This window comes from Cervus canadensis, chromosome 4 (assembly GCF_019320065.1).
Source record: "Cervus canadensis isolate Bull #8, Minnesota chromosome 4, ASM1932006v1, whole genome shotgun sequence".
In the NCBI taxonomy this organism is placed as follows: domain Eukaryota; kingdom Metazoa; phylum Chordata; class Mammalia; order Artiodactyla; family Cervidae; genus Cervus; species Cervus canadensis.
The window spans coordinates 25784123-25804277 of NC_057389.1; the positions used below are offsets into that span (position 1 = coordinate 25784123).

Sequence of the window (20155 nt, forward strand, 5' to 3'; positions counted from 1 at the left end):
GTGGGGGCCTTTAATTAATCTCAGGCAGTCCTTGACATATTAGACCCTAAGTGAATAGATTGGATATACATATCCAATCTATTGTTGTGGAAGAGGCTTGTCACTATTTTCCTCCTCTCTTGAAGAATCTTCCCTCTTTATTCTCCTTTGTTAGTGTGGTCAAGGACTTCTCCCCTCTCCCTTCCCCTTTGTTCTGCTCCCCTCTCCTCCCCTCCCTTTAATGACTCTCACTGGATTATAGTATTCACATCTGTACTTAACAATCCATGTTTTATCAAATGCTCTTCATTCCATATCTGATCATTTGATACCTTTATAGGACATTTTCATTTTGGATACTCTGCAGACTTCTTAAACACAGTAATTCCTTTAACAATGAATCCATGATATTTCCTTATGAAAGATGGCCTTACAGTCGTACAGGCAGGAGCTCTAGAAATCAATCCAGATTTTTTGCGCTCCCTCAACCCACACATCAGTTTGGTCACAACGTCCTGTTGGTTCTACCGGCACATTTCGGTCAAATCTATTACTTCTTTTCTACGTTTCAGAAAGACACTGAGTAGATATCAATAATGGGGATAAAATACGGATTTTCACAATATTAACGTCTTCAAAATAAGTAATTAGCAGAAAGAACAAGAAGCACAAGAGAGAAAACAGGTCAGCCGAAGAGCAGCTGGCATCTACAAGCTATAATGAGAGGTAAACAGACCGTCCTGTCTCACTGTGACCACAGAAACAGCGTATGACCAGCAGACACACCTGTGGAAAACCTACTGGATTAAGTATGATCACTTAGAAAGGGCGGCGCAAGCACTAAGAAAGATTTCTTGGGCCAACAAAGCTCTGTGTGATGGGGGGTCAACCAGAGGGACCGGACATCGTGGTCCCATGTGACTCTGCTGAGCTCGCATGAAGGGAACTGGCTCTAGGAGTGAGAGGGGTCAGAATGAGAGATCTTGATTTTGAATAAATGTATAAATAGAGCCTGTATTCTTGTGAACCTGTAGGATACTGTTCACGCCTTGCCTTTCTCCTGTGGAGATCACTCCCGTCAGTGTAAATAAATCAATATAAACACCTGCAATGTTCCTTGATCTGTTGACATTGCTGCAACAACAGATCCTCGTCTGGGGAATGTAGAATTCCTCTTTCTGTAGTATTCACAATGCACAGAGATATGACTGACATCTTATCAAAAAAAAGCTTCGGTGTTAGTACTCATCTTTATGCGATGTACAGAGTGAGCAGATGGCCGTGTTGGTAGTCTGACTGTACAGAGCTGTGCTTTTCTGCTCACACTGAGGAAAGACGGGCAGGATCACACTTTTAAACTCGTAATTGACTTTCTAGACAACCTCAACAATAATGCCTTTTTTCTAACGGGGAGGTAGTGATTTCGGGGGACTATCATTTTCTATCTTACTAGCTAGCATTTATTAACTGGATTGGGTTTAAATGGTGCTTACATTGCTTTCCTTGTCCATAGCTACCTCTAAAGAGAGTTAAGAAAGTCATCGTTTTTTATGGGACTACCTCAGAAGATTCATGCTTAGTCCTTTTGCCATCAGCCTTGACTCCTCCATTTGATTCAACACAGTGTTGCCTGAGTCAGCATTCCATAACACCAAAGTGATCCTATATTTCCTCATATGTAAAGTCCTTTGATGATTTTTCAGTGCTTACAGGAAAGCTTCAGAATTTGGGGTATGGCCTTTATCTAGATGACCATGCTACCTTTCTGAGCTCATTTCTTTCTACTCATCATACTATTCTATGCTTTAATTATAGTGGCCTGTTTGAAGTTCCTGGGATGAGCAGTGATCCTTTTCCTTCATATATGTTATTTTCTTGTCCTGGGATGGTAAGCCTGTACCTTCTTTTCTTCTGCATCACTGAACAGTACTGCATCCTTTTAGAAGTCTCCTGTGATCCTATAATTTGGATCATGTATACTAATCATGGTTCTTATTATCATGTACTGTAATTGTTTCTATCTTTTTCATCTCCTGTAGTGGGATCTGTACTTACTGATCATAAGGACTATCTTTGTATATGTCTCCTATGTTACCGCTTGGTGCCTATCATTAAATAGGTACTCAAAGAATAGATAGTTGGATGGACAAATAGATTCAATTGCTAGATATATAAAGAGATACATAAATAATCTATTGAAATATCTTTACCAGTCGTCAGCCTCCACTTTCAAATGCACTTGATAGGTAATGCTGCCAGAATAATCTTCTTAAAATATATCTGCCCACGTTAAAGCTTTAAAATACATATTAAAAACATTTGTTGTCTCAACTGATAATTGGTGATGTCACTCTTTAATCTCCCCTGATCTGACATCTATCAAGCATATTTATACTTTCTCAGTCATTGCCAATCAAATACTCCAGGGTTCAGCCATGCTAAATTCTATGGTAATCCCAAAGCATATTCTTTCATTCATTTATTAACTTATTTCATGACTCTTTTTCTAATATCTGATCCAGTGCTAATGTAGTATTTTAGTCTATCATGTTAATATAGCTAATGACCTGCTTTATAAATTTCACAAATATCTTAACCTCCATTTTCCTTTTTTGTATAGTTTTAGAGCAATTAGTCTGGGAAAGAGACGAAATAATTCATGAGAAAACTTCTGTAGGGGAATAAAGTTCCTACGAAATACCAAGTAGGAAGGAAGTTGGGGCCCCACTGTTTTTTTTTTAATTTTGAAGAGCTTCATTCCCTTTTATTCCAGGAGATGGCACCTTCACCTATAAAGCTCTTTTAGAAGTTGTACGGGCTTTTCTAAATCTGATTCACATGCTCTTTGTAAAGCCACACCCGTGACTCTCTGAAGCCTGTTCATTACTCCATGCCTGATCAGCACCACTTTGGATCTGTCAGGCTGCTCAGGGATAATATCCTTAAGATTTCTAGAGTCTCTTTCTACTTAGCTGAGAGTTTCTTTCAGGCTGCACCTGAGTTACATGAAATGTTTTCACAAAGGTCTTGTAGCTACAGCCTTCATTTGATATTTATGTTGAAGCCGTGTCTTTCTGACAAAGCTCTGGATTTGATCTTTCACTGGTTTGAGAAGCTGGGGTTGAGAAATTGTTTTGTTTTCTATCATAAGTCCTGCTGCCTCCCTATTTCTTAACTTTCAGACTCACCTGCTCTTTATTTAGCATGTCTCTTTCTTATCATACCTTATCAAATACAGTTATTGAATCAAGTGACACTTTTACATTCTGCCTACGAACGTCATTATTCATATACAAAAGTGTATTAGGTACATTTTATTTCACCAAAGTTTCCTCAGGTAATAGTCTTACCGACTGCATCTCTCTAGATAGCACAGAGAACCCATTTTTCTGGCCTCCTGTAGCCATTCTTTCAGTCCTTTTCCAGGTTCTATCCACTACCTGTATTAAAGCCATGGCCATGTGTTTTCAGCTTTGGTTACTGCACAAGTTATTTCTGTTTCCTTTCATGTTTCCTCTCAATTCTCTTGAGCAGCCTAGGCTGAATTTACTCTCAGGGCTGTGGCAGAGTTCCAAGAAAGGAAGCAGAATTATTCAAATTATTTATCAAACATCAACTGACAAAGTCTCCTAACACCCTACTGGCCAAAGCAAGTCACATGGATAAGCCCAGACTCTAGACATCAAGAAATAAACACCCCCTTTATTGAGGGAACTTGCAAAGTTATCAAGCAAAATGTGTGGATATAGATAGGTTATTTATAGGAGTAATTAGTAGACCAGTCAACTACAGACATTTTGGTTAATCTTCTTTAACAAATTAGAAAATCTTTCATTTACACATAATGAAAGAACTCCAAAGTACGTTACTTGCTTATAGTATGCAATGTTTGAACTGAAAAATTTAATTTTAACCATGTTACATACCATCTCTTTTAGAAGCACATGGTTTCAAATGGGTCTTGCCTACCTTATCTGTAAATCTATATAAAGTATTGTGATTTTATCAAAGGAAGATGAGTGGGGGTTATGAAATAATACAGTTTAGTGCCTAAGGCAAAAAAAAAAGTCAATATCTGTTTCTTTATTTCTCAGGTGATATTTGTGATCCCAATCCTTGTGAAAATGGAGGTATCTGCTTGTCAGGATTGTCTGATGATTCCTTTTCCTGCAAGTGTCCAGATGGCTTCACAGGTCCCAACTGTTCTAGTGTTGTGGAGGTTGGTAAGTGCAAGATTTAAACATTTCAATAGCTATCATCATTGTTTTCATGAGTGACTGACACATTTGGAGATCAGTGCATTATGAATGCTCTGTATAAGATTGCTGTGTGTTGCTAATTAGTGTAATCTTCTGTTGGTCTCTCAATTTTAACATTTTTATTTAGTATTTAAATTATATTATTATTTGTAGTGCTCACAAATAATTTAAAAATATGACTTAGTGATTAACATTATACTTTAAAGGCACTACATGTACTACTTGAATATAATAAATTTCTTATCTTTCTAATATTAATATACATTTAAATTTGATTTTCACTGGAAAGTAATTTCCAAGTCAATTTAGTTAAGTTAAATAGTCACTGTAAATAAAATAGAAGTTATTTTACTGCCTGAAAATATTCATCAATATTTTATAGCTGTTTTAATAATTATTTTTCTAAGACTATAAATATATGATGAAAGAAAAATTATTCCAGCTGGATTGTTCTTCAGAGTTTCAAAAACATGCTTGGTAAATATCAGCCAGTGATCACATTTCAAAATGTTTTCATGTGTGAAGTATTTCACTGGCATATATCATTATGGATTCAGGATAACTTCCATAATTTCAAAATTACTCCCCGTTGAGAAGGTAATGGTACTTTAAATAATTTAGCACTATGTAAATTTATATAGATATTTTTTCCTCTGATTAAAAGTAATATCATGGTTACATTTGAAAAAAAATTCTTTTTAATGTCAATACTAAGAAGAAAAAAGTAGACTGTATCTGTTCAATATAGGAAAACTCAATTATGCATTGCATTAAAGTTCAGTCAACCAGCATAAACTTTGGAACTCAGAAGTTTTCATAGCATTTCAAAAATAGTTTTGAAGAAGAGAAGTAATTGTGTCTATAGTAAGGGATCAGTATGAGTTACTCATCATTGTATCTAATACACCTGACTTAGTTAATGTGTAATAGGAACCCAATAACTGTTGGTTGAATGAATGAAAGAATAATTAAATAAAACCACTAACCAGCCATTTTTGACCACTACCTATTGCATTTTAGTGTGCATTACCTTTTAAAGTACAAGTGTATCTCACTTGTTTTTTTTTTGTTGTTACATTGGTAATATTGTAGTATATTTGAAAAAGTTGATTATGTTATTGTTAACAGATACTATGCTCATTTGATTCATTTCAAAGACAATTCTCTTTTAAAGCTTTTATTAACTTGCTGCTAGTTTAGGGGATTTGATGCAGTGTTATAGAAATAAAACTTTTAACTACTTTGACAAGTCTCCAAGTATATACAGTGAGTTTCAGAGTTTAATATGAGGAATCTTTCCTCACAAAAGTCTATATTTCTGAGAAAAATTAGAGTCATAAGTATTCCTAACAGAAATATATGAATAGAATTTAGTGCTATATTTTGAGTCCACTGACCCCAAATCAGCAGTGCCTTAGATTTATAGTATATAATGTTTTGGTTGCTACTTTATAAAAGTTAAATCTGGAATTGAAGAGGCAAATGTGTTTTAACAATTAAGAAACCAGTTGTTCAGTCGCTAAACCATGTCTGACTCTTTGCAGTCCCATGCAGCATGCCAGACTTCCCTGTCGTTCAGTATCTACAGGAGCTTGCTCAAACTCATGTCCATTGAGTCAGAGATGCTATCCAACCATTTCATCCTCTGTCACCCCCTTCTCCTGTTGCCCTCACCCTTTCCCAGCATCAGGGTCTTTTCCAGTGAGTCGTCTCTTTGCATCAGGTGGCCAAAGTATTAAAGCTTCAGTTTCAGCATCAATACTTCCAATGAATATCCTGGGTTGATTTCCTTTGGTATTAATTGGTTTGCTCTCCTTGCTGTCCAAAGAATTCTCAAGTCTTCTCCAGCACCACAATCAGTTCTTCGGTTCTCAGCCTTCTTTATGGTCCAACTCTCAAATCTGTACATGACACTTGACAACCAGAGCTTTGATTATACGAATATGTATCTTCATAGAATTTTGAAATAAATACTTGAATATTTGGGGCCACATCTTAAAACATTTGTCATTTTATCAGAATGGTACTATAGTCTACAGTAGTTTAAAAACTAAACATACTGCCATATTCCTCATAGTTCAGTGAGACTTTGAAAAATCAAATGCTTATATAATTAAAATTTACAAAGATTCATTATTCTCTGTTACTAAAGCACCTAATATTTCTTCTGTATGTGTATGTACTCAGTCGTTCAGTCATGTCCAGCTCTTTGCAACCCTGGGGACTGTAGCCTGCCAAGCTCCTTTGTCCATTGAATTTTCCAAGCAACAAGCCTGAAGTGGGTTGCCATTCCTGTTCCAGGGGATCTTTCCAACCCAGGGATCGAACCCATGTCTCTTGCAGCTCCTGCATCGCCAGCAGATTCTGTACCACTGTGCTATTCGGGAAGCCCCCACATTTCTTCCTCCTCTTTCTTAACTCTTGCATATAATCAGGCAATGCTAAGTATTTATTGAATAAAAATAGTTAATAGGAATATCTTTAATACCTAGTCTACCTTATTTTTTTCATGACTTTAAAACTAATTATTGGATTTCCTTTGTGGCTCAGTGGTAAAGAATCCGCCTGCCAATGCAGGAGACACGGGTTCAGTCTATGGGTTGTGAAGGTCCCCCAGAGAAGGAAATGGCAATCCACTCCAGTATTCTCACCTGTAAAATCCAAAGGACAGTGGAGACTGGTGGGCTACAGCCCATGGAGTTGCAAAGAGCTGACATGACTGAGCAACTAAACAGCAACAATTGGTACAAAATATATGAACATTAGATCATTAAAGACCACCTTGCCTTTTTAATTTAAAAAATCTACTACTTCTCTGGAACATTTTTGGGCCACTGCTGTTGTTTCCCTGCTTTTGGGTAGTGCTGATGCAGAAGAATAGAGTATACTAGAATTTTATTTTTACCTCCAAAGCTCTAGGTATTTTAATGTGCCGTCTTAAAAGACAAATGATTTGAACTGTCCCCACTGCTGTATTTTTACTTTCACATTAATCCTCCCACAGATGGAGATGTCTAAGCTTTCTGTTAGCCTTTTGAACCATATACATTTTGTGATTATATGAAGTTCTAAATTGCCTTAAATTTGCAATGAATAGAAAATAAGCAGGTCTGTATTAGCTTAAAAAACATGTGCTTTGACCCAAGTTTAAACATTATCATTACTCTTTATTCTACAATCAAAAATATACTTTATTGCAGTATATTCAGGGGGAGATTTCAAACGTATGCTACTCTCAGAGATAAAAATTGCATTTTGATTTTACCTCAAACCTAATTTCTCGATGCTGCTTATTTCAAAGAGAGCCTCATCCATTTTTGTGCTTTACTTGTGCCTCCCAAAGCCCGTAGTGTCAGGTAAGCACAGAGCACTTTACCCTGTCTGCAGTCAATCCTCACCTCACTTACATTTCTATACTACCAGTTTGGAGAAATTAACTCATTCACATTTGTGAGCTTCACTTTACTAGACAGCATTGCTTTCCCTTGGACTTCTTGATCTAGCTGTGTACCCCAATATCATTATTTTATCTCTGTCACTTCCCATCTCTTTGTCTGCTCCTCCCCCACACACACATATCCCTTATACAGACACAGCTACACACAGTGTTCTCAGCCCCTTAAGAGTTATGAAAACTCACTTCTGATCTCCAAAAAAGGCAATAGGAAAGCATCTCTATGAGCAAAGGAAAGGGAAAAAAAAGCCTAGTTAGCATCCTGACTTGACGACTTCAGCCAGGTTTCCCTGTGTTTGCACAGGTGTTCACTGGACAGCGCCACCCTCTCCAGGGGACTTGTGGACAGAGCACCATGTGGTTAAACCCCAAATTACTTCCCAATTACCTACTCACATTCTTGGATGGCACTGTGGAGTTTTGAGCCAAACGTTGACACATTTACTTCATAGAAAAATTTCTATTGCTAGTGAATACTCTAGCATTCATATATGGAAATCTTGGGACTTATTAAAGCATCCGAATTCTGTGGTGTAATTCTCCACTCTATGCTTTCAGAATAATTTGGTGAATTAGTAACAAATACAAATTTTACAAATCAATTACATAGTATATTCATGTAATCAAGGGGGACAATGTGATTGACTTCAAAAAAATAAAATTTTTAGCTTTCACTTATTCTTAAACAAATATTTACTAAGCACTGACTAAGTAGTAGTTACCTAATGGCAGAGATACATTAGTAAACAAAATTTACAGGACTTGCTATTTAGCTTGGAAATCAGATAAATATATAAGTAAATAAATATGATGGACTTTGTGATTGGAGAACTAGATGGAGCCATAAGAATATAAAGCAGGTGTCCTCTTTTAAGCTGGTGTCAGAGAATGCATGCCTACCGGAAAAAAATAGTATTTTGACATATTTCCAAAGAATAATTTTAATCCACCAGGCCGAAAGCTAGAAGTATTCCAGATAGAGGAAACAATTTTTTGAAGCCAGGAGATAAAAGATGTCATAATTACATTAACTGATGGCCATTAATGAGTCTGGCAATGGTGATGGTAGCAGATTCTGCAGTGTTGAGTGATGTTCTAAGGAATTTGGACTTCGTTTTAAGAGCAATGGAGAGGATTTGTGCTTTTAGGAAATCACAGCCATTGCAATATGGAAAAAAAAATCATAGCAGAGTAAGTTAGGAGACAATTTGTAGGCTACAGCAGAAACCAGGTCAGATTTGATGATCTTAGTCTGGGTCAGGAACAAGGTGGAAAGGAGAGAGTCAGTAAGTATTAAAGTATTTAAAGTATTCAATTAAAGTATGAAAGTATTTAAAGGATGCAATATATAATTATTCATGACTTACAAGGTTATCGAATAAAAGGTGTTTACATAAAGGGAGGAATAAAGAAGAAACAGCTCAAATTTCTGATGCCTGAGCAACTTGGTGCCATTTACTGAGACAGTGAATGTTGAGGATACAAGGGATTGGAAGGCAGAAAACGAATATTTCATTTACTGAATTGGAGGAACCTGCTAGATATTAGTAAAGACAGCAGGAACAGGTTTTGAAGTCATAATTATCCAGACAGTTATTTAAGCTCAGGGAGTGTATGAATCTGTCCAGAAGTAGAACAACTTGTGAAATGAGAGGACCAAGAATTAAGCAATAGGAAGAGAAAGTAAAATCTATAAAGAAGCCTGAGAAAGAGTGGTTAGGGAGACAGAAGATAAACCAGGAAAGGGTTGTGCCACCAAAGTTAAGAGCAGACAGGAATGAGTGGTCAGCAGTGCCCAAATACTGTGAAGTTGACCAAGGCAAACATTTACATTGATTACCTGTGACTTATGGATAGTCTTGCCAAGATCAATTTTGTTGGAATCAATTGTGGCACATGAAGATTTAGAGGAAATTTTTTTTTATAAAGTGGCTAGGAATACAGGGGAACTTCCTCAACCTGATAAAGAATATGTATAAAAAAGCCTATAAGTTACCATCATACTTCATGTTGAGAAATTCAGAGCTTTCCCACTGAGATCAGAAACAAGGCGAGGATGACCTGTATCATCACTCTGTTTTATTTTATTTATTTATTTTTTTCATCACTCTGTTTTAATATTGTGCTAAAAGTGCTATCTAATGCAGTAAGACAAGTAAAGGAAGTACAAAGATTAGGAGGAAAGAAGACATATAGAAGACAGATAAGCATATGAAAAGATATTCCACATCATGTGTTGTCAAGGAAATGCAAATTAAGAGAATGAGATACCACTGCACACCTCTCAAAATAACCAAAATCTAAAACACTGACAATACTAAATGCCGGAATACTGCGTGCTGGAAAGCACTTTCGTTCATTATTGATGAGAATGCAAAATGTTACAGACACTTTCGAAGATACTTTGGCAGTTTTTTTACAAAACAAAATATACTCTTACCATATGATCTAGCTATCATGTTCCTTGGTATTTGCCAAAAGAAGTTGAAAACTTAAGTCTACATGAACCTGCACACAGATACTTATAGCAATCTTATCCATATTTGCCAATAATTGGAAGCCACCAAGATGTCCTTCAGTAGGTGAATAGATAAATTGGGTTAAATATTTTAAAAAGCATTTCTGATCTTAGTGGGAAAGCTTTGAGGTTTTCATCATTAAGTATGCTGGTATTGTAAGTTTTTTATAGATAGTCTTTATCAAGTTGAGGAAGTTCCCCTGTATTCCTAGATATGTTTTAAAATATGGAAATGTTATTCAGGTCTTTAAAAAATGAACTATGAAGTCCTGAAAAGACATGGAGGATCATTAAATGCATATGACTAAGTGAAAGGAGCCAGACTGAAAGGCTACATACATACATACTGTATGAATCCAATTATATGACCTTCTCGGAAAGTCAAAACTGGAGGCAGTTAGATCAGTGGATGCTGGGGAAGCATGATAGGGATGAATAGACAGAGTAAAGAAGATTTTAGGTTATGAAAATAATCTGTATGATATTGTAGCACATGTTAGATACATGTTATTATACATTTGTCCAAACCCATGTAATATACAACACCAAGTGTGAACTCTAATGTAACCTATAGACTTTGGATGATTATGACGGGTTTAATTCAGTTCAGTCACTCAGTTGTGTCCAACTCTTTGTGACCCTGTGGACTGCTATGATGAGTAAATGTAAGTTAATCAGTTGTAACAAATGTGGGAAGCAAATGTAGCAAATGTAGCTTTGGTGGGGAGTGGTGATAATGGGGGATGTTATGCAAGTGTGGCTTAAAGCTCAACATTCAGAAAACTAAGATCATGGCATCTGGTCCCATCACTTCATGGCAAATAGATGGGGAAACAGTGGAAACAGTGTCAGACTTTATATTTTTGGGCTCCAAAATCAGTTCAGATGGTGATTGCTGCCATGAAATTAAAAGATGCTTACTCCTTGGAAGGAAAGTTATGACCAACCTAGATAGCATATTAAAAAGCAGAGATAACTTTGCCAACAAAGGTCCGTCTAGTCAAGGCTATGGTTTTTCCAGTGGTCATGTATGGATGTGAGAGTTGGACTGTGAAGAAAGCTGAGTGCCAAAGAATTGGTGCTTTTGAACTGTGGTGTTGGAGAAGACTCTTGAGAGTCCCTTGGACTGCAAGGAGATCCAACCAGTCCATCCTAAAGAAGATCAGTCCTGGGTGTTCATTGGAAGGACTGATGCTGAAGCTGAAACTCCAATACTTTGGCCACCTCAAGCGAAGAGTTGACTCATTGGAAAAGACCCTGATGGTGGGAGGGATTGGGGGCAGGAGGAGAAGGGGACGACAGAGGATGAGATGATTGAATGGCATCACTGACTCGATGCACACGAGTTTGGATGAACTCTGGGAGTTGGTGATGGACAGGGAGGCCTGGTGTACTGCGATTCATGGGTTGGCAAAGAGTCGGACATGACTGAGCGACTGAACTGAACTGAACTGAATTGTGTGGGGTCAGAGACTATATGGGAAATCTCTGTACCGTCCTCTGTTTTCCTGTGAACCTAAAACTACTCTAAAAAGTAGTCCTTAGTTTTAGAAAATGACTATATTAAACATTCATCAATTTATTCAATTATTTGTCCATCCATCAAATATTTGTTGAGCATATACTCTCTGCTAGACTCTCTTCCAGGCAGTGAGAAATAACCATTAAAAAAGATATCACAAGTCTTCTAGTCTAAAGGGGGACTAGACAGTAAATCACTATACTTACCATGTAAGCTCTATTAAAAAATAAAGACAAGTGTGAGCTGGAATAAGACTAGATATATATTTTGGTCAGATTATTAGGAAAGATTGAGAGGTTGATGTTTGAACAGAGAGAGGAGCTGATGCCCTCATTGCATATGGATGGGAGAGTGAGGACAGTAACTAAAGAGAAATTTAGGTAGAGGGGGGTTTTCTTTTAAGATGGAACTGTGATGGCTTTATGATTCTGAAATATGATATACAACCTAAGCTTATATTTTACTAAGAATAAACTGTATTGAATGACTTATGTAGATATGTCAATAATATTTAGCATACATTTAACCTATTAAAGCTATCAGTCTGAAAACAAAGGATGTAAACATAGGAATTTGGTAGTAATGTAGAATCTATCATTACTTTTAGAATTCAAAGTGCCTGTGTCCCTGAGAGTTCAGGGTAACAAAGTTACCCTGTTTGGTTCAGGGTAACAAAGTTAGCATACCATTTCATTTCTTCTTCTTCCTCTTTATTCTCTCTGTCATTTTACAGGCTTCTGATCAGATTTTCTCATTTAGAAAAAAAGCAGTAAACATGAAGATGCTTTATCCTATTATGTCTTCTGTCCTCTTCTGTAGTACTCCATCAAAACTTATTTCCTTTTGGTAATCAGTATCTGTTTTCTAACATGAATTCAGGTTCTTTTAAATTTGTGGCCCTCCGATCTCATTTGAATTTGTGGCCTTCACTGCTAATCTGTCCTTCTGCTTGCATTTCATTGTGAGAAATCAGTTACATTTGCCTCCAAAACATAAAGTATTTCATAAAAATTTAAAAGAAAAAACTACCAATTTCCACCGCACATCTTGCTCCATGCATAGCCACATTCATATTTATCTTTTAGAAGGTGATCAGTGTCAGAATTTCAAATAGTGTAGCAAAGACTGACTGACTCTGTCTAAAAGACTTCTTGATAGTGATCATGAAATACCAGAATATTAACAAGCTTTAAGTAGATCTCTTGGGTAAAGTGAAGCTATTTTTAGATTTCTGAACTTTGGTTACCAAATGAGAGATTTGGTAAATTTCAGTTAAATTATTCATATATTACATGACATTATGAGTAGTTATCAGTTTTTTCCCCTTAAGATTGCTTCTTGGATTAAGGAAGGATAGTTCATGATTGAATCCATATTTCCTGAAATTATCATAATGAGAGCTCTTCTGCATACACTAAAATCTTTTCTCAAAAGCTGCTAGCCATGCATGATAGCTTAGAAATTTCTCAGTCAGTGAGAGTCAAAGGAATTTATTTTCAGAGTTATATTTACTTACTTTTTTGATAATAAAAATGATTAAGTATGTATTCATACAAACAGAATTTTACAGTTAAGATGACAGAGTTAATAATTTAAGGGAAATGTTTTGCCATTTATTTTGCATATATTATAGAAAAATAATTTTGTTTTATATATATATAAATTTCTATAACATAGCATATAAACCAGCTTATTAATTTTAAATTTGTTCGTGTTTACTGTTAATTATAATGATTAGAGTTTGTTAGCTTGCAATTCCAAACCCAATTATATACTAACTTCAGAAAACATATATATCAATATAACATCAAAGAACTTCAGAAAATATCAAATACAGAAATCCTCTCTTGCCCAGCCAAAAGATGAATGCCAATGTGTGGTAAGGCTTTTATTTTTAAGAAAAGACACTGTATAAATTCTTTTTCTTGATGTATGCCATTTAAACCAATCTCTTTTTTTTTTCTCTACGTATACCCTTCCCATTAGTTAGAAATAAATATCTCATGAATGAAGTGATAGATGTGTATCATTAAGCTTTCTCTGCGTAACAAATCCCAAATTCAGTGGGTTTAAACAATAACAATTCATTTCACAATTCTGTGAGTTGCATAAGTGGTGTCCTGGCTAACAGGTACTGCCTAGTGGAAGAAGATGGCTTGGAGGGGTTGGTGTGTCTCTGACAGTTCAAGCTTCCTTACAGAATGGTCATGGAAAGGTCCCAAAAGCAGTGAGCAAGATCAAACCCCAATTACAAGCACTTATCAGATCGCAGCCTGTGTCACGTTAGCTCAGCATAGTTTTGTTGGGAGGATTTTCCACTTCATCCTTCTAAGGCAGGTCTTCCCTGATGGTTCAGATGGTAAAGAATCCACCTGCGATGCGAGAGACCTGGATTCAGTCCCTGGGTTGGGAAGATCCTCTGGAGGAGGCATGGCAACCCACCCGTTTTCTTGCCTGGAGAATCCCATGGACAGAGGAGCCTGGCAGGCTGCAGCCTATGGGGTTGCAAAGAGTCGGACACGGCTGAGTGACTAAGCCCAGCACAGCACTGCAAAGGCGAGGATGCAAAAGGAAGAATTTATAGCCAGTTCTACAATTTACCTTGAAATGTTAGTTTGCTGTTTTTTTATTTGATCTTTTAACTTTTTTATTAGCAGTACAAAAAGTTGGTTCAGTTCAGTTCAGTCACTCAGTCATGTCTTGACTCTTTGTGACCCCATGGACTGCAGTAAAAAGTTGGTAAGCATGTAGATACCTTTCTGGATATTTATTTTCATGTTAGAAGCTATGAATACAAAAAACTTATAACACTAATATTTATCAAAACAGTCCTCTATTTTTTATAAAGGAGGAAAAAGTACAAAGTTCTTTAAAAGGCAAAGCTTGATTATTTTCTGTTTATTTTAGGAAAATACATTGAAGAAACTAGAAGCATGTAAATTTGAAGTGACATTAATTTTTCCTTTTATTCAGATTCCAAATGGATTTGGGGCACTACCAATATGTACAACTCTATATTTATGAAAGTTAGTATTTTTAAGTGATAGGCCAAATGACAAATTTAGTATTAACCTCTGGGGAAAAATTTTTCTTCCAATTTAATTGAAAAGAGATGTATAGGAGACTTGCAAATGACTTATAAAATAATTAAAACATGTCCAGCAATCTTTAAAACCTTCTGTCCCATTTCTTGGACTTACCGGTGCCGTTACAGGTATCAGTGGTAAAGAATCTGCCTGCCAATATAGGAGACTCAGGAGATACAGATTCAATCCCTGGGTCAGGAAGATGCCCTGGAGGAGAAAGTGGCCACCCACTTCAGTTTCTTGCCTGGGAAATCCCATGGACAGGGCAGTCTAGCAGGTTACAGTCCATGGGGTTGCAAAGAGCTGGACATGACTAAGTGAGTGAGCATTCATGCCAGCATATTGTTACTTGCTTTTTTTTTTTTTTATTTTTGTTACTTGCTTTTATCTTCGTCAATGATTTTCACCATCAGTCTATTGCTTGATTTTAACAATTGTTGTTGTTTCCTTTCAGTTAAATTAAGTACTCATCAACCGATGGTATCCCAAACAAAGCAAATCATTAAAAAATAATATTGCCATTAACCAACTGTGACAAGGTGTTAAGATTCTGTTATTTCAAGGAAATTGATATGTTGCTAAAAAATAAACAAAATGTTCTTCCTATAATTACAATAGAAACAAGAAAATGAAAATGTAATTATCTTTAGGTTGAGTTGCTAAATGCCATTAACAGGAAGAAAAGTGAACAGCTTTTATCTTGGAATTTGTTGTTGTTTAGTCAGTCACTAAGTGGTCTGACTCTTTCTTTATCCCTTGAATTGTAGTCCACCAGGCTTCTCTGTCTATTGGATTTCCCAGGAAAGAATGCTGGAATGGGTTACTATTTCCTAATCCAGGAGATCTTCCCAAACTGGCAACTGAATCCATGTCTCCCGTGTATCCTGCATTGGTAGGCAGATTCTTTACCTCTGAGCCACCTAGAACACCTTATTACAGTGATATAAAGACTGATAGCAATTTAAATTGACATCTTTATATAAAATTGTCTATATGTGTATACATGCATGTGCATAAAACTTGTACTATATGTAGCATATTCTTTGATCACTCTTTTTCATTTAAGATATGAAATTAATATCTTTCCATTTCATTAAAAATTCTTTCCTGACATTAAAATATCTAGCTAACATTCCATCATCTACTTTCATTTTATTCAGCCAGCCCCTATTTTTGGACATATAAGTTCCATATAAATTTCTTCTATTATCAACATTTTGGTAAATATTCTTCTAACTAAATTGTGTGTATGTGTGTGTATGTTCACCATTGTCTCCTTAGACTAAATTCTTAAAGGTAAATGATTGGGATAAGAGTTATTTGAGAACTTTTCTATCATGAGTATTATATTGGGAAGGTAAACAGTTATCATGATGGGTTTTTTGGTGAAAAGAAAGCTTAATGGGCTTAGATTTACTTAATCATAGTAATGTGGATTTGGAGTTATTTGTATAATAGGAGGAGAAAAAATATACTTAGTAAAAGAAGACATTGTTGTCCTATCAAATATATTTTTATAATGCCTTATTAAGGCTATCGGAATAGGAAATGGCAACCCACTCCAGTATTCTTGCCTGGAGAATTGCATGGAAAGAGGAGCCTGGCAGCTACTGTCCATGGGGTTGCAAAGAGTTGGACATGAGTGAGTGACTAATATACACACACACACGAAGGCTACATCCCATTTTATTTTTTACTTAAACAAGGCCATAAATCATTTTTAAAGGACTTTTTTAATAGTCCTTTTTAAATAGTTTGTCCTTAAAAAAGGCAAACTATACATATTCATATAAAATAATGAAATTTTTTTTTACCAATTCAGTTAGATTGGTTAAAAAAAAAAATACTGTGAGGAAAAGGCTATTCTCTAAAAGTAAGACAAGGAGAGAAGGAGAGGCATTTTATCAAAGAAATCTTAAAAAATGGCTCTAGGGTATGTAGAGTATGGAACAGACTTAGAATGACTAGGGAAGGAAAACCTAAGAAGGTTCGATAAAGGTACGAGGTAGGGGTAAGATTAGTATGTTTCTAGTGGGAAGTGAAAGGCTATTAGATGAATGACAGAACCTTTGCTCTCCTCTTCCCACGTAGCATTAATTACATAGAAGGTAGAATGAAGAGAAAGCAATGAAGCATTAAGGATTCATTGAAATCTGTATTTTGTTTTTTTTTTTTTTTTTAAATTTTTTATTAGTTGGAGGCTAATTACTTCACAACATTTCAGTGGGTTTTGTCATACATTGATATGAATCAGCCATAGATTTACACGTATCTGTATTTTGATAGGTTAACATTCCTTTAAAACTATTTGAACCCTCTGTAGTATTTAATATTAGTGAATTAGATTGATCAACAAATATTGGCACCTATTATGTGCTAGAATCATACTTTTTGTTACAAGGAATTGCTAGGGCAAAGCATAATGGTTACTACAATGAAATAGAAGGCATGAATCTTTTCTCAAGGAGCTTCAAGTAGATGTCACTGTGTTTGAAGGCTTATTTGGCCACAGCCCCTGAAGCCATAGGAAAACCATGATGCATCAAGACAAATTTGTGCTCATGGAAAATTTATTGTTCAGCATATATCAAAGTATTTATGTGAAAGCAAATTCTGTAATCCATATTTGAAGTATAGTGACAACACATAATTTTTAAATGAGTCATATAATGAGAGAGAATTGAGCCAAACCCTTTTCGGAATATATTTAATTTTTCCCTCTGAAAGTATAAAATACACTAAACTATGATTTAAAATGGACAATAATCAGCATTTGTTGTTATCTTTATTTTTATCAAAGCTTGTAAAATAAAGTAGGGAGGACACAATTTTAGTTTCTCAGTAAAAGAACCACAGATAAGGTTGTTTTCTTAAGTACTAATCCTTGGAAAATATAGCAAATTTTAAGTAAGAATTAGCACCTTCTTTGCATAGCACATTGGTAAACCCCCAGAGTGTATTTGCCTGGTAACAGTTTAATTGAGAAATCAGATCCCCAAATGCTTCATCCAAATCATAGACAGCAATTGGGTATAGAACTCATTACTGCTACTAATCAACACAGTAGCTACTAAATATTTTCAACAAGACATATGTTTATGTCAGCTCATCTCTATTTCAGTCAATGGAATTGACTGAATGGCATAAATGGTGTAAATGACATAAATCAAGGTTCATCACAGAACATGCTCAGACCTTTGTCAGCTTCTATTAATTATTTAGCTATGGAGGTTGAGCTATATTATCTCCACAATGGTTTGCTGATTTAAAATTTCTGTGGTAAGGCTCGCCTCATAATCATTCTGGGTATCAGGCCATATATTAAATGTTGAAGTTGGGCATTTAAGCAGTTTACCAATCACCATAATGTCAAGGATATTCTTTTATTTCACCCTTTCCCCCTTTAATAGTGCTTTTAGAGTACTCTGTCCATTAAAAGCCTAATCTATGTATTATTCTTGCAATAAGATTGAAATAAACAGTTAAGGTAATACCAATCTCAGTGTTGGGAAAGCGGTTCTGAGATAAGCACAATGACTATCAAGTTATTGTGTTCATAGATTCCTGTTCAAAGACAGATGCAGTGATAAGCCTAAAATTCTGTCCCAGCCTGTTTCCACAGTCCATTGTTTGTATCCAAATTAAAGTGTAACTATTACACATATGATGATGGATCAGTTCAGTTCAGTCACTTAGTCGTGTCTGACTCTTTGCGACCCCATGAACCGCAGCATGCCGGGCTTCCCTGTCCATCACCAACTCCCGGAGTTTACTCAAACTCATGTCCATTGAGTCAGTGATGCCATCCAACCATCTCATCCTCTGTTGTCCCCTTCTCCTCTCACCTTCAATCTTTCCCAGCATCAGGGTCTTTTCATATGAGTCAGCTTTTCACATCAGGTGGCCAAAGTATTGGAGTTTCAGCTTCAGCACCTTTAGGATGGACTGGTTGGATTTCCTTGCAGCCCAAGGGACTCTCAAGAGTCTTCTCCAACACCACAGTTCAAAAACATCAATTCTTTGGCCCTCAGCTTTCTTTATAGTCCAACTCTCACATCCATACATGACCACTGGAAAAAACATAGCCTTGACTAGATGGACCTTTGTTGGCAAAGTTATGTCTCTGCTATTTAATATGCTGTCTAGGTTGGTCATAACTTTCCTTCCAAGGAATAGATGTCTTTTAATTTCATAGCTGCAGTCAGCATCTGCAGTGTTTTTGGAGCCCCCAAAAATAAAGTCAGCCACTGTTTCCACTGTTTCTCCATCTATTTGCCATGAAGTGATGGGACTGGATGCCATGATCTTAGTTTTCTGAATGTTGAGCTTTAAGCCAACTTTTTCAGTCTCCTCTTTCACTTTTATCAAGAGGATCTTTAGGTCTTCTTCACTTTCTGCCATAAGGGTGGTGTCATCTGCATATCTGAGGTTATTGATATTTCTCCCAGCAATCTTGGTTCCAGCTTGTGCTTCATCCAGCCCAGCTTTTCTCATGATGTACTCTGCATAGAAGTTAAATAAGCAGGGTGACAATATACAGCCTTGACGTACTCCTTTTCCTACTTGGAACCAGTCTGTTGTTCCATGTCCAGTTCTAACTGTTGCGTCCTGACCTGCATACAGATTTCTCAATAGGCAGCACCGAGAGAACCTAGAGATACAGTAGCAAATAATAATAATAGTAAAACCTGTAATCCCAGTGTTTTCATGCTGATCATGCTCTTGGAATTCTGTAGAAACACATTCTCTAAAGAATTATATCATGATATTTTGATCAAGAGCTCAGCCAGACTGAATTCAAATTCTGACTCCTCTATTTACTGTCACTGTTACTTTGGCCAAGTTGATTAACCTCCTGATGCCTTTGTTCCTTATCTGTAAAATCTGGGTAATAACTAGTATCAACTTCAAAGAGATTTTGTTCAAATTAAGTGATTTATATATGTAAGGTTCTTAGGATTATTCCTGATTTGTAATAAAAACTATGTAGGAGTTATAAAAATAAGTAAATAAATATAATTAAACCTTATAGAAAATTCAAACATTACATGCAGAAATCAAACTTTGAAGTCCCTGAATGTTCTTCCATCATTTCAGTCATTAATAACATTGTTGAAATGTCTAATAAATCCTGACCTATTATTTTTACGTCAGGATTTTTTCTGCTTGTGCTTCAATATGCAAACTGGGGGCAATTTAGCTGTCAGCTTTTAATTTTTCAAAATTTTCTTTTCCTCAGTGTATAATTTGACAAATCACCTCACTTATTATGGGAAAAAAGAGAACCCTATGTTTTATTATTTGAAAATTATGAGTAATGTAAGTAATGTTTGCATA

General features: G+C 35.9%; 1 protein-coding gene across 2 annotated transcripts in view; it reads left to right on the forward strand.

Moving 5' to 3' along the window:
• Positions 1-20155, forward strand: part of EDIL3 (EGF like repeats and discoidin domains 3) — a 541530-nt gene that overhangs the window by 121898 nt on the left and 399477 nt on the right. For both annotated transcript variants that reach the window (XM_043464715.1, XM_043464716.1), the window contains exon 2: positions 4074-4202. In XM_043464715.1, the coding sequence (XP_043320650.1) occupies positions 4074-4202 (129 nt within the window). The remainder of the gene's footprint in view (positions 1-4073; positions 4203-20155) is intronic.